The sequence below is a fragment of the Gymnogyps californianus genome, chromosome 16, assembly GCF_018139145.2.
Source record: "Gymnogyps californianus isolate 813 chromosome 16, ASM1813914v2, whole genome shotgun sequence".
NCBI lineage: Eukaryota > Metazoa > Chordata > Aves > Accipitriformes > Cathartidae > Gymnogyps > Gymnogyps californianus.
The window spans coordinates 7,601,890-7,615,225 of record NC_059486.1 but is presented as its reverse complement, the minus strand read 5'-3'; the positions used below and the strand labels follow the sequence as shown (position 1 = coordinate 7,615,225).

General features: G+C 40.8%; 1 protein-coding gene across 1 annotated transcript in view; it reads left to right on the top strand.

The window, feature by feature from the left end:
• ARVCF (ARVCF delta catenin family member) overlaps positions 1 to 13,336 on the top strand; it is a 171,610-nt gene that overhangs the window by 115,488 nt on the left and 42,786 nt on the right. Inside the window, 4 exon segments of the mRNA XM_050907019.1 lie at positions 4,247 to 4,364; positions 5,647 to 5,818; positions 8,093 to 8,110; positions 12,535 to 12,606. Of these exon segments, the coding sequence (XP_050762976.1) occupies positions 4,247 to 4,364; positions 5,647 to 5,818; positions 8,093 to 8,110; positions 12,535 to 12,606 (380 nt within the window).

Here is a 13,336-nt window from a genome sequence, read left to right as displayed (position 1 = left end):
GGTTTCCTTCCTATGTACTTTGAGTAATATGGACAGTAATTCCATGTCTTGCTCCTAGAGTTGCTCTTTTGAGTGTATTGTATATATTTACAGTAAGCACGCTGTGAAGCTTTCTGTTACCCTTGGCAGTGTGATGTGACAAAGATACTATTGTTGTTTTTAAAATACATTTTTTCATTTAATGGACTCTTGGAAAGGTGTTGAAAAGTGGGGAAAGTCAGGGAAAGCAGCAGAGGCATCTCTCAGGGTGAAGAGACAAGGTAAGGGAAGCAGACTGTACAGAATGCCAGAGATGAATGGCAGGTATCATTCATCACTGTTTTGTGTAAATATAGTTCAGGTAGTTCCTCCTCCCCATTCCCACCCATTTGAACAGGCAGTCAACCTTATTTTCATTTATAACAGGATTATGCCCATCATCAGTGCCTCAAAAGCCCTGCAGAGTTCCTGTTTCAAGTTGTTCAAACTTAAAAAGTATCTTTGACTTCTATCTTGATATTAAACTGCCCCTGCAAGCAAGTCACTGAGATAATGTGTTTAATTCCAAAATCTTTGGGCCATCCCTGTTGTTGCATGGCATCCAAGCTCCTAAATAACAGAGTTAACAAGCATCTCAGCTAGGGTTTTGGCTTTCTTTTCTATTCGGTGTCTTGTATCAAACACTCCATCCACTGAAGAATTAATTTTCTTCTGATATAAAACGATGCTTGTCTAATGTGTAGAGAAGTTCAGTGAAAAGCAAAACTCTCTATCCAAGTCTGGTTGCTATATGTTGCATATCTATCTGTTGCATGAATTTCAGGAAGTTTCTGCCCTGGGCAAGGCTTTACATTCCTTCTGTGGGGTGTCACCCTGTGTGAGATGACTACAAATCCTCTGTTAATATCTGCTGGAATCTGTCGCCTATTTGTTGATTTTCATCACTCTTGAAAGAAGGGTGTTTAGAAACTTTGCTTTGAAAGTTTCCTTTGGAACGTGATTTAGTTATGTCTTTCATTCCATAATGTGTAATAGATCTGTAGGATGCATCAAGAACGATTCCAGTGCAGATGTGAAGTTGGAAGAGATTTTTCCTGACTCCGGTCAGTGGATGCGATATCAGGTTGGCTATTCCATTGCAGTTTCTGTCCTTTTTAATGACCAATACTAGCACTAGCTCTCTTGTCCATGTAATCACTTTTATCTCCATGCTACAGTCCCTCCTGAAGACCCAAGATGTGAATTGGACTGATGACTACCAGGTGATGTTTTTCAAGGAAGTAGATAGTATAGAGTCTTAACACCCCAAGGCAGAAATGCAACCTGGCATTTTCTTGGGTTGCAGGAGCTTTTGAAGGTTGCTCTGGATCATGGAAACCAACCCTGGGAGCACTTCTCCTGGGATTGCCAGATGAGAACTTACCCAAAGCATACTGTCTTCATTTTCACCATGCCCACCTTTGCTTAGTGCTTAGGGATGTTTGGCGTACTTGTGCATGTATCTGAAATGCAAATATTCCCGTGGGAATTGGGAGATCTTCACTACCTTTTGCAGTGTTGGTGCAGCAGAAAGAGCAGGCTCTGTGAAGAAGGTGCTGAACTCCCTGGGCTTAGTCTTTGAGATATGTGTTGCCTAGACTTCTGTGGAGAAGAATGTGAGCTGAGCTCTCCAGTAGGTCTGGGTTATAGTTACAGACAAAGAAATGGGTTTTGTTGTTCCATGTTAGATAAATCCCATGGGCTGCAGGAATCTCATTACCCAAGGAGGGAGGACTAGCAGATATCCCGAGAGTGTTGGGTATTTATAGAGCAGATGTTTCTGCATGAGATGCTTATAAGGATACATTTTCTGATGTGTTAGTTACATTAGAACTGCAAAGTTTGATGTCTGGATAACTTATTCATAGCATTAATTAGCTATTAATTTGATCCTGCAGAGTTTTCATGCTTATTTATGTGTGATATATGTGGGAATTTTTTCCTGAGGCATTAATTTTCAGTAAATTTTTCTATAGTGGAAGATACAGCAAGCGATATCAGCAAGCCACACTCTTACTGATGCACTTTTATAGTTTCTTTTTCAATTATAACCTTATCAACGTCTACCTTAATATTAATCCTGATACAGATCAAGAAATACGAAAGCAGGATACAAAATACTGTGATGCTGTTGATAACCAAAGCAGTAAAACAAATGTGCTACAAGTGTGGTAGCACAAATGGACCATAGAAAATTCTCTTATGAATGGGCCATGGGGCAAGAAAGGTATGAAGGCATTTTTTTTTGGCAAAATTTGATTTATTTATTTTTTGAAGTCTGCAAGTGTGCTCCTTATGTATTTTATCTCTCTTTTTCTAAGACTTAATGAGGGAATAAGAAATGTGATACACAGCTCCAGATAAGACCATTTTTGGTGTATTTCTGTCACCCTCAAGCTTAATAAGTAATGCTCCACTTTAATAGATGTGCTTGGAGATGGAGCTGCTATCGTTTATTGTTGTAACCCCTGAAAGGTATCACAGAGAATTTGAATTCTAATTTCAGTTTCATAAAGACTTTACATTAAAATTCACATTTGGGCTTTTGATAAAAACGTATTAGTACAACTGGAGATGGAAAAACAGCATGTAGAATTCTCTCTTCCATATATCCTGTGGAATCATATTTTAATATCCACTTTACCTGCCTTGTATCAGCCATTGCTAGAGGTGAGGCTGTATGTTAGGATTTAGGGAAAGGATTCATTTATCTGTGCATTTCATTTGCGTTCTTAATTGAAAGTTAATGTGCTGTTACAGCAACTAGCTCACAATTAAGTGTCTTTCAGATTTTGAGAGGTCTCTGAGAAAATGTATTTTTTTCCTAGTCATCCAATTAACATACCAGCCTGCCTGGGTGATGGGGGGACATGGGAGGGAACCGTGATTGATTTGTTAATTACTTGGAGATTGACAGTCCCTCTAGTTAGTTAAAAAGAAAAATTGGCTGCATGATCCTGATAGCAGAAGGTAATGATTGTGTCCTGAGCTTTTGAGAGCTAACCGTACACAGGTTTGTGGAGTTCAAAGACCCTGAAAGCTGAAAGGTTGGCTGTGGTGTTGTCGAAATTAGTGCATTTCAGCTTTGAGAACCTTCCGTATAGGTTTTGCCGGCGGGCACTATTAAGAATCATTTTGTCAATTCATTCCACCCCCAAAAAAAGAAAAACAAAAATAAAAAGAGAAGGGGGGGGGGGGGGGGGGGGGGGGAAGGGCAGCATTTAGAAAATTGACTTGAATTTTATTTATTTATTGGGTAATGGCAGGTTGATGCTTATGCAAGGCTGGCGCTTCAGTATGTAGCGTGCATGCTCGCTGGACAAGTGAGGCTGAGTTCATAGCTCTCCTCTAACAATTTCCACGGTCAGTGATACGTGCAACTTTAACAACTCCGAGTAGCCTTTTATTGCTCTGTCTTGCATCTTCTACCTGTGCCATTCTCTTGTGCAATGTTTTGAGAAATTTAAAGCCATATAAACATACTGACTGTCCTCTTTTACTTTCTAAATGTGACTGATCCAGGCTTTGTGCTGAATCTGCTGTACACAGTGTTGAAAGGTGGGCTTTAAATGTCAAAACGTGGGATTTAAACTGGGTGGCAGTAACTTCCAGTCAGAAAGCTGGGGATACAGAACAGATCTGGAGAACCTTTGAGCAGTCAAGGAGACAGCAGTTGTACATGGTCACTCCCATCTGAACTTCGTTGGAGCAGATGGGGGCCAAAGAAAGTAAAGAACAATTTTATATACAGATTGATTAAATAAAATATAGCTTATTGTACACCTGTTTTTAATCTTTTTCATTTTTCAATTTCTGTGGCCATGAATACTGTTGAGCAGTCTTGTGATTTTGCATGTTTTTCTTAAGGTGGTGAAAATATTTTTCAGATTAAAAGTTCTGGCTTTGAAATTAAAATTTTGGTTTGCATATTGTTTGCTCTGAAAACTCCTGTCCACTTTAAGGTATATCACTGGACTCACCAGCAACTCAGAAAAATGTGTTTGTAGGCACCTCTGTGACTGCGTTCCACTTTTCGTTCAGATTCAGGGAGTTGCAGATGTGCATTGCCCATGTTTTACTGAGATTTAATAGGTTTGTCAGACTACTTTGCCTCCAAATTGTTCATCCGAGGTAATGAGTTCTTAATAATTGTAGTATAAATCGACGCACCTTCAACTTTATGGTGAAGGTTAGAGGGCTGAATTTTCTTTTAAATCTCTCCGGTTAGGAATGTAAGTTCAGATGGAGCAGAAGCACGCAGAAGACTAAGAGAGTGTGATGGCTTGGTGGATGCCCTCCTTCATGCTCTACAGTCTGCAGTTGGCAAGAAGGATACAGACAATAAGGTGAACTTAAGTATTAAAACTTAATGGATGTTTCCATTAATGTAGGCTGAAGTGTTGCACTGGGATCTGACTTCTGTTTGCTAGTAGCAGAAGGGGATTATGCTTGCCTCAGAAAATGTAGTAATTATCTTCCTCTCATCTCTGTCATGATATCCATGGTACTACTGATGGGGTATCAGCATGATGCTGCTTTGTTAACTTGTGTGGCTGATGAGGTGAGCGAAGGCAAGTGGTTGTGATAGGTGGGGAGAGTAGTCCTTATTCTTGTCAGTGACGTTATTGCTATTGTTCTGCATTACTTAATTGACATTTATAAGGGCAGTCTCCAAATCAGAATTGAGTCCCATTGTATTGTGCTTTGCACAATACCAGCAAAGGAGCCAGTTCCCATTTTAATGACTTTATTCAGCACCATCTCTAAAGACTTATAGTACTTAGACATTAAGATATGTCTTCAGACCTGCAACACTTTCATTGTGGCTTTCTTTTTTTAGGTGCAGATTTTGATTAATCTGTTTTTATCATCATCTCATCCTGTGGCGCTTAAAAGCGTATTTATATGCATAAGGAATATCATAAGTTTAACCTCTTTAAAAAAGAAAGAGCATACTATTGCTTTATAACACCAATAAGGCGTGTAAAGCGTCGTTATTTTATTCTTTTTGAGTCCCGCCATGTGATGGACTGTACAAGGGAATTACAAAGCCCTGTCACTTAATCAGAGAATTTTGGAAGTGGATTTTGTAACCACCTGGTGGTTTCCATTGCAACCTACAGAGCATTGCTCTTGTCAGAACCTGATGTGCTATGGATTAGCTATTACTACAGGACAACATGTGTTCTCATTGAAATCCTCACAAGGCCTAGGTTTTGACCCAGAGAAGATTTAATAAAATGGGCCCCTTGGGGATTGTAAAGACTGGAAGCATGAGAGACGCTTGTATTAAAATAAGATCCTTATACGATCATTTTCCGCGGTGTGTTTGATCTTTTGGTGAATTGTATTCTTTATGTAAGATCAGGTGGTATTTTTGATTAGAGAGTTTTCATTTTGAATGGGTACTATTTATGAAGCGCTTCACTTTTGGAAGAATAAAACTGGTTTTAGAACAAGAACGAACCTTAATTTAAGGGGTCTTGACTAAATCTTCCTTGAAAGCTACATTCTTTTCCTGGGGCAGGTGGGCTTTTTTAAATTCCCCCAAACCCTCCACTGTATAATATAATGGTTTGCAAATAAGAGGGTGCAATACTTACTGTAACATAAATTTCTCTGTAACAGTCTGTGGAGAACTGTGTGTGCATCATGCGGAACCTTTCCTATCATGTCCACAAAGAGATCCCCGGAGCTGATAAGTACCAAGAACTGGATGCCAGTCAGACTACAAGCACAGGAGGCTCTCAGAAGAAGAAGAAAGACGATGCTGGTTGTTTTGGTGGAAAAAAAGCTAAAGGTACGTGTTGCATAGAGCTCAGAACTGGACATGGATTTGGGGGTAAATTTTGCTGTGTAGGCCTGCTCTTGCAAGCACATTCGTCATGCTGGTTTAGAATGATGCAGTTTGTGGAGGTACATGTTTGTAGTGTCGTGGCATGCATTCATCTCCCTTGTTGCATTACTACTAGATATATGGGTATTTTTTCCATGATTGCTATAGTTTTGTTTGGCTTTAAATAGGAGTTGTGCATGCTGACAGACAACACTGCTGTTGGACAAAGGTGGATGTGCTCTGCCTCTCCTCTGCGTTGCTGTGTTCTTGCATCTGTCAAATCTATGCTTAGTCCACTTGCTTGGCTGCATAGCATGTGTCACAGCCTCTGGATGCCAGGCCAGCATGCGTTCATCCCCGTGCATCATAGTCCTGTCTGTATGTCTTCCATGCCTCTAGTCTCTCACATTTGAAAACAAACTAAAAGCCTGCCCTCGCACTCGCAACCAAAACATACAACCTTCTAATTCTGTCACTCTTTCAGTAATTTAAATTGCAAACATGATTTTGTAGCTTTTAATTGTCAGTCACTTTTAGACCTGTTCTCTCCTGTGGGGCATGAGTGTTGCAAATGAGTTTCATTACAAGAGAGGTTTAATAGTCTCAGTAACCCCCCTTCCATTTTTCCTTTAGAAAGAGACACTCAAATTATATCCATTTTCTTTGTTGTTTTAGAGAAATGACTATTCTAGACTCAATTCAGAGATAATTAACTCCATTTTCTGTCTAGGCTCCATTCTCCTCATTCATGTGTACTCACATCCTGGCTTACTATTTATAGCCGGGTCTAAGGAGGGTTTTGGTCCTGAAGAGCCAATATGGAATTGTTTGAGCTTGACAGACTGTGCTGCACGTTACCCTTCCTTTGATCTGGCCTGTACATGTTATTAAAATGTTACGTGTTTCCATATGTGCTAGGGAAGTCATCACAATGTGAACTTGCTTTTGCAGACTAGTCTGTCATCAACTAGCTTTAAACTGTGTTTAAAAAAAAAATAAAATAAAAAATTGATGGGAGTCTTTTAATGACTGGGGGAAAAACTGAAGAATGAATTTTACCTGCCTGGCCAGCCAGTTCTCATGGTGAATGACTAAAACTTCAGTGTGATACCCTTTGGAAACCTTGAACATGTGCTGACTCGAGCCTGTTCCCTGCTACTTGCAGTCCCTGTTGTTTTGCTGCTTGAGAGCAACACAGTCAGTGAAAACATTTTTAGACATAAAAGCTATGAGTGTGCACTGTGGGAGGAGGGGAGCGTGCTGATTGAGAACTGTCATCCTCCTCTTGATGACAGTGAAGAGAGAGCGCTCTCAGGTGGCTGTCCTTTGCCAAGTGTCTGCCTGTTCCCTCTGGGGCCAACCTGTATATACCCTCCGTGTCTGTACACCCTGATAGTTTCTGTTTATCAGCTAAAGCATCTGATCATGTCTTTTTGGACAAATCGGTCTCAAAATCATCTGACACTGAGGATGAACCCACGGATTTCAGCAAGCAATGCTGGTGCTCAGTGACAGCTTGGGTTTGGCTCTGTGTGTTCAGCAGGAAATGACAATTTCCAAAGTATATTTTAACATACTTTTCCCCGCTTTTTGCAGTGTTCTTTTTAAAGTGTGCTGTTCTCTAGAGGGAAATCAACTGGTAATAATGCTGAGCTTGCAGCTGGTAGTATGTAGATCAGAAGAATAGAGGGGGACAGGCAACTGTTATGTTTAAAAAATAAAAATCCATTAATAAATGTGCTTTTAAAATCGTAAAGAGAAGCTTCCTTTTCTCACTATTAAATTTATGTCAATACCTGGTCTGAACCTGCCTTAATTTTCTCAGTCTAGGACTTTAAAATAGATCAATTCTCTCCCCCTCTTGTTCACTTAATCTTGCAGTGTTTCCATGTTTATTTTATTTTATTTCATGCTCATTGATCATAGCATTTCAAACACCTCTGCAAAGGGCTAGTCATCCTTCTGTTGCTTCAATTCTGTGAGCACCTTTTCATTTAATGAAAAGAGGAAGAAAAAAAAGCTGTGCAGAGAAAGATTGGTTTTTTTCAGCAGGAACAAAAGGGAGAAAGCTGAATATCTTGTTTTGGTTTGGTTTTTTAATTGATGCAAGTTCTGTAGTAGTCTTGTAATAGGTTTTGAACCTGTTCTGTGAAATTCTGCCTTTTTGTGACTGTTCCTTTGTATTTTCTTCCTTCCTGTAAATTTTTGTTTTTCTTTTGCTGCTTTTCTGGTAATTAGAGGAGTGGTTCAATCAAGGTGAGTCTTTGCAATACTTTCTTTTCATCATCACCATAATATGCTTTGTTCAGCTTTTACATGCAAAGCTAAGAGCTGAGATCAAGGTCTTGTTCATTCACCTTCTCCTCTGCTCTCCCAGTGCATCCTCCTGTTCATTTCAGTAGGCATGGAAATTCTCTAATTGAGTGAGCATTTGCAGTTTGGTCTTCCACCACTGAGAACAGAAAAGACAAGGTTTTAGTCATTCCTGGTGTAACTGCAGTAAGGGAATTGATTTGCAACTGGCCTGATAACCCCATGAGACAGGGAACGCCTAAGTGTGTGAGTTGCCTCACCAACCCTGTCATATCAAAGTACGGCTTTGCTAGCTGGTCTGGGTAGCAGTAGCCATGAAGACTCAGCAGGTTGGATGTGTATGCTCAGGGATCCTTCGTATTTTGTCTGCTTGGGCACGCATGCCTGGGCTGCTACATCTTTATTACTGGTGCTCAGACTAGCTAGATGATGCTACCCCCAGTAAACGCCTCGGGGGATATGCCCTCTAGTTTCTCATCCCAGCACAGTAAGTAAAATTGCAATTGGAATACACAAGGCTGAGGCTAAAGTTTGCCTCCCTCGCTTCTTGGCTGGGAGGTTGTTAAGCTGTGAGTGCCCTGGAGACTTCAGTGTGTTCCTGAGACTGATTTGGGTGTAAAGGCAGGGTCACTTTCAGTTTGTGACACTTGCCTTCAGATCAATGGGTTCTGGAGGGTTGAGCCAAAGCAGAAATGTTGGGGGGAAAAAAAAAAACAAAACAAACCCAAAACAACCAAACCTAATTGCTCCGCCCAACAAATGGTGCTCAGTTGTGTTCTGCGAGACACTGCTTTCAGACTGTGACTGGTAAGGCTGTGGAGGATGGGCATGCTGGCAAGACAGAGCTCAGCCCTTGCTTTCTGTTGCTCCACTGCAGTCTGGCTCAGTGGGTGTATTGACTGTTGGGGGGCGAGGGGAGATTGTTATGAAGCATCTCTTTCCCTTCAACTTTTTTTTTTTTTTAAACTGGAAAGAAAGCATTTGGGATTTAATCCTTCAGCAAAAATGGTCTAGCTGAATAGCTGTTTTGATTATCCAGTAAAGCAAAACGACATTTGAGGAAGATCAACAACAACATTAGTGGTTAATAACGCTGGGTCACACTTCAAAGTCCGTACTGAGTTTCTGACAGATTGAAAATGCCGAAGGTCATGTTTTGGTTGTTTCTTACATAATGAAAAGTAGTGGGGCGGGAGAGGGAAAGAATTTTAATCCCACTGTTTCAGAGACTGTAAATTCCATCTTGCACAAGCAAGTCTCATGTCAGGCAGTTTTCCCAAACCAGAGTATTGTGCCAATTCCTACAACCAGGTCTCATAAAACAGACCTGTCAGCAGGCATGTTCAAAGCTGTCTGTCTCTTGGCAAAGTTTGGAGCCGTGCTTCTGATCCAACAGCGTTGTCTTTTCTCTGGCATACCTCGGGCTGGAAAACTTGGAGAGCAGGGAGATGCATAGAAGGGCAGAAATTGAAATGTAGAAAACCAGGGTCTTAAACTTCTTTTCTACTGCTAGTGTGGTCATTTCAGCACTAGCATTACTGACAGGCTTGAGTGACAGAGGGGGCTGTTCAGAGCTACAGAAGCTGGCAGTGAAGCTGGTTTTCTCTTATATCGGTCAGGCCAGGGGATGGCTGAGAGGTTTGTAATTGGTAGGCTCTTGAACTTGCTGAATTTGCTCACCTTTTTAGGAACTCCAAACTGATATTTGTGGGTTCTGTGAAAACAAAATGGGAAAAATACCAGCTGGGCCACAGATTGAAACCTTTACCTTCTAGATGGATTTCTTTTGGAGTCTTCTTACAGCTTGGTCACCTTCTCTCTATAGGAAAGCCCTGGAAAATGTAGGTGCTTCGGGTGTTTCTGAACCTGGCCCTTGCTCAACTTGATTAAGCAAGTAATTTGTAGAGTTGAAATCCCCTTGGTCAGAGCTCTGTGTTCTGAATTGCTTCTGTTCGTAAACAGCTGGCAGCTTCTGGTTTGAACAGACGTGGTTTTGCCTGTGAGGTGGCTTAGTTTCTCAGAGGGCTGAGAGACAAACTAGCAAAGGCTTCATAGAAGATGGCCAGTATTTGCTATCTGGCCCAGAAATTGGGAGACAGTGACTGAAGATCACAGAGCACAGGTGGAGTGTGCTGTCTTAATGAAAGATGGTTTAGCAAATAGGTGGCTGCTTCTGCATTGCCAGCTCAAAAGATGTAGCAGCCAACACTGCTCTCCTTGGACAATCTCTTCCTTAAAAAGTTGCGCACAAATACATACTGCTTACTAAAAATTGCACTAGAAAGAAGGGAACTCTTACTGTGCCATCTCAGTTCTGCAGGACTAATAGAAGTACCAAAGCCCAACCTTTAAATTATAGAGAGAACTTCTGAAATGAGTAGTTGTGTTGAATAAGGTCTGGCTCTCCTAGTAAATGTTCTGAGGTTTGAAGTAGCTAATGCCAGAGACATGAAATTCGGGGTCATGTGAAAAAACAGTTTGTCCTACTTGTAGATAAGATGGAGTTACATCTATTGGTCTGCTTTAAGTCTGTAATCTTTCCTGAACACTGACTTCGCTCCTTCAGTGCTCCCCCCCCGCTCTGCCTTTTCCTGTCAGTGCTCCAAGGGTCAACAAGGGTTTGCAGCCAGTAACTGGGTTCAGCTGCCATTATGAAATGCAATGTCCTTTGGTGATGCACAGCATTTTTTCTTTCTGGTATTTGGTTCCCAAAGCAACATGTTTTTTGTTCTTTCATGGAGCGAAAACTTGATGGAGGGCTGCAAAGTGCAGCTAATTCCTGTCCCTTTCTTTAAAAAAGATACCTTTCAAAGGAGTGGCATGGTACCTGGCTGCATGACCTTTTGGCAGCTTAGATGAGCTTTTTTATACTTCAGGCAAATTACTTCAGATGAACAGAACTTCTAGATGCATGTTTTGTTTTTGCACAGTAGTTAAAGTTGGCTGGTATTCTGTGTTGGCATTTCAAAACAAAGGTGTGTGATATTTCCAAAGAAAGAGAAGGGATGGAATACTACCTTGAGGGGGGGGGTTTCCCTCTTGATGTTATTTCTAAATATTAATATTGGTATTTAAAAGCTCTATTTCTTCTCTGTATAGTACTGCATATGTTTATCCTTTTGTCAAGAGGAAAAGTAGAGTGGTCCATTGAATTCACTGTGCAGAAGCTGTACTGGCTCCCTGCTATAACATGGCAGGGACTGGCCTTTCCCATTTTATGACCTATTCCCAGTCAAGAGTCAGACTAATCTCCACGTTACATTTTCAAGGACCATTTTCCTGTTTGCTTTTAAGCATCCTGACTGGTGGAGCTTTCAGCCCTTCCTGTAAATCTCCATTAACAGCCTGGTAGAGTCCCTGTTCAGAAGCCACCTCTGGCAGCCTAAATTGTGGTGTTCTGAATTCATCCCATCGCCCCTGCCTTCCCCCCTCTTGAGGGAGAGGGACTAAATAACTTGATTTTCCCCCCTCAAAATAATTTGGGAAAGCTGAATTGTACACTGCTGTCCTCAGAAGCCATGCGGATTCCTGCACTTCCTCTCTCTCTGCTGTTGGTACTTCTCTGATGGCAAGGTGCCTGCTTATCCCAAAGCATCCATGTGGGCTTAGCCAAGGCAGTCTCTCTCCTTGGGGGGAGAAGAGGGGATGAAAATTAACCCTTCCTTCCCCAGCTGTTTACATAACCTTGAATTCCCAACCTAACTAAAACTAAAGTCCATACTTTGTTCTGCTTTCTATGAAGGATTGTGTAAATTAAAGCTGATGTAATGGTTTGAAACTCTTAGCAAAAGTATGGAATTACTTCCATTAGTTTCTAATAAATAGTCAAAATGGCACTTTATTGATTGAAGGGCAATTCAAGGTTAAGTCGTTGGCTGCTGTCTGTACAATATATTAAATCTAGGCCTTCCTGCCTGATAGTTGCCATGAGAATAGAGGCTGCAAAGCAAGCCTGTTGTTTTTTCCTCTGCTGCTCAGTTTCTGCTTCAGCTAAGCTTCAGGTCAAAATTTCTCTGTGAGAATAAAAAGTAAATACTGGGCTTCTGAGAGAGGGGCATAGCTTTGCCAAGAAGGGAATGGCACAATTTTCCAAGATTTTAAGCACTCTTAAGACCCACTGAAATGCTAGTGCTAAGCATGTTTGAGGATCAACCTGAAAGTAGCACGGATTTTTGTCTGTAAGTTGCTCATGCTAAAACCACAGCTATGCAGCTGGATTGCAAGTCAGATATGTACAAATATGGGTAATAGTCTGTGATTTATATTCTGAGTCTGTATCTTCTCTCATCTTATAGATGCACATGACAGTAACTACCTGTCAGTATGCTGACAGTCTTTTCCAACTGTTGTCTTATTTTTTTGCACAGGAAAGAAGAATGGAGATTTGGACAGGAATTTTGATACACTTGATTTGCCTAAGCGGTCTGAAGCAGCAAAAGGTAATGCTAATGTTTGTGCTTTTGGAAGTAACAAGTAGCCTGGGAGCTGGAGGCTCTTAAAGGGACTTGAGATGTGAGCCTATCAGGCTGATCTCTTTCTTTTGTATTCAGTTAATTGAAATAATGGATGTGTCAGTGCTTGTTGTTATCTAGTATTCAATACTGGATATAACTGGCTTTTATATAAAGCTGCTGAATGGTGGAATCTTGTAGGAGCCCATCTGATTTGGTGTTAGGTGATTGTAACCCCATAGAGGGGTGAGTGCATGCTGTCTTCCTTGACAACTCCTTTTGCAAATCACCTGCACTAGACATGAATGTAAGGAGTTATGAAATGCATTAGGTGAGTGTACTTATCACTAACCTTTTCCCTTCCCTGGCATCTCTGTAGTTCTTCAGTGTTTCAACGAATTGGAGAGTGACGGCAAGGAATGAGTTCAATTTTTTTGTATTTACTGATAGTCAGTCTTCTCCTGAATACTGTATTGCTACCTGTCTGTAGTGAGTAGTACTTGTAGTTTTCCAGAATCGGGAGGTTCACAGAAAAATTCTTCTGCATTGTGCTTTTGTATTTCAGCTCTGGCAGAGGTGAAATCTTTCACAAACAATCTGCATTCCCTTCCTGCATGCGTGGTACTCTTTTTTTTTTTTTTTTTTTTTTTTTTTTTTTTTTTTTTTTTTTTTTTTTTTTTTTTTTTAACTGGAGATTAGGAGATGATTTGGGATCTCG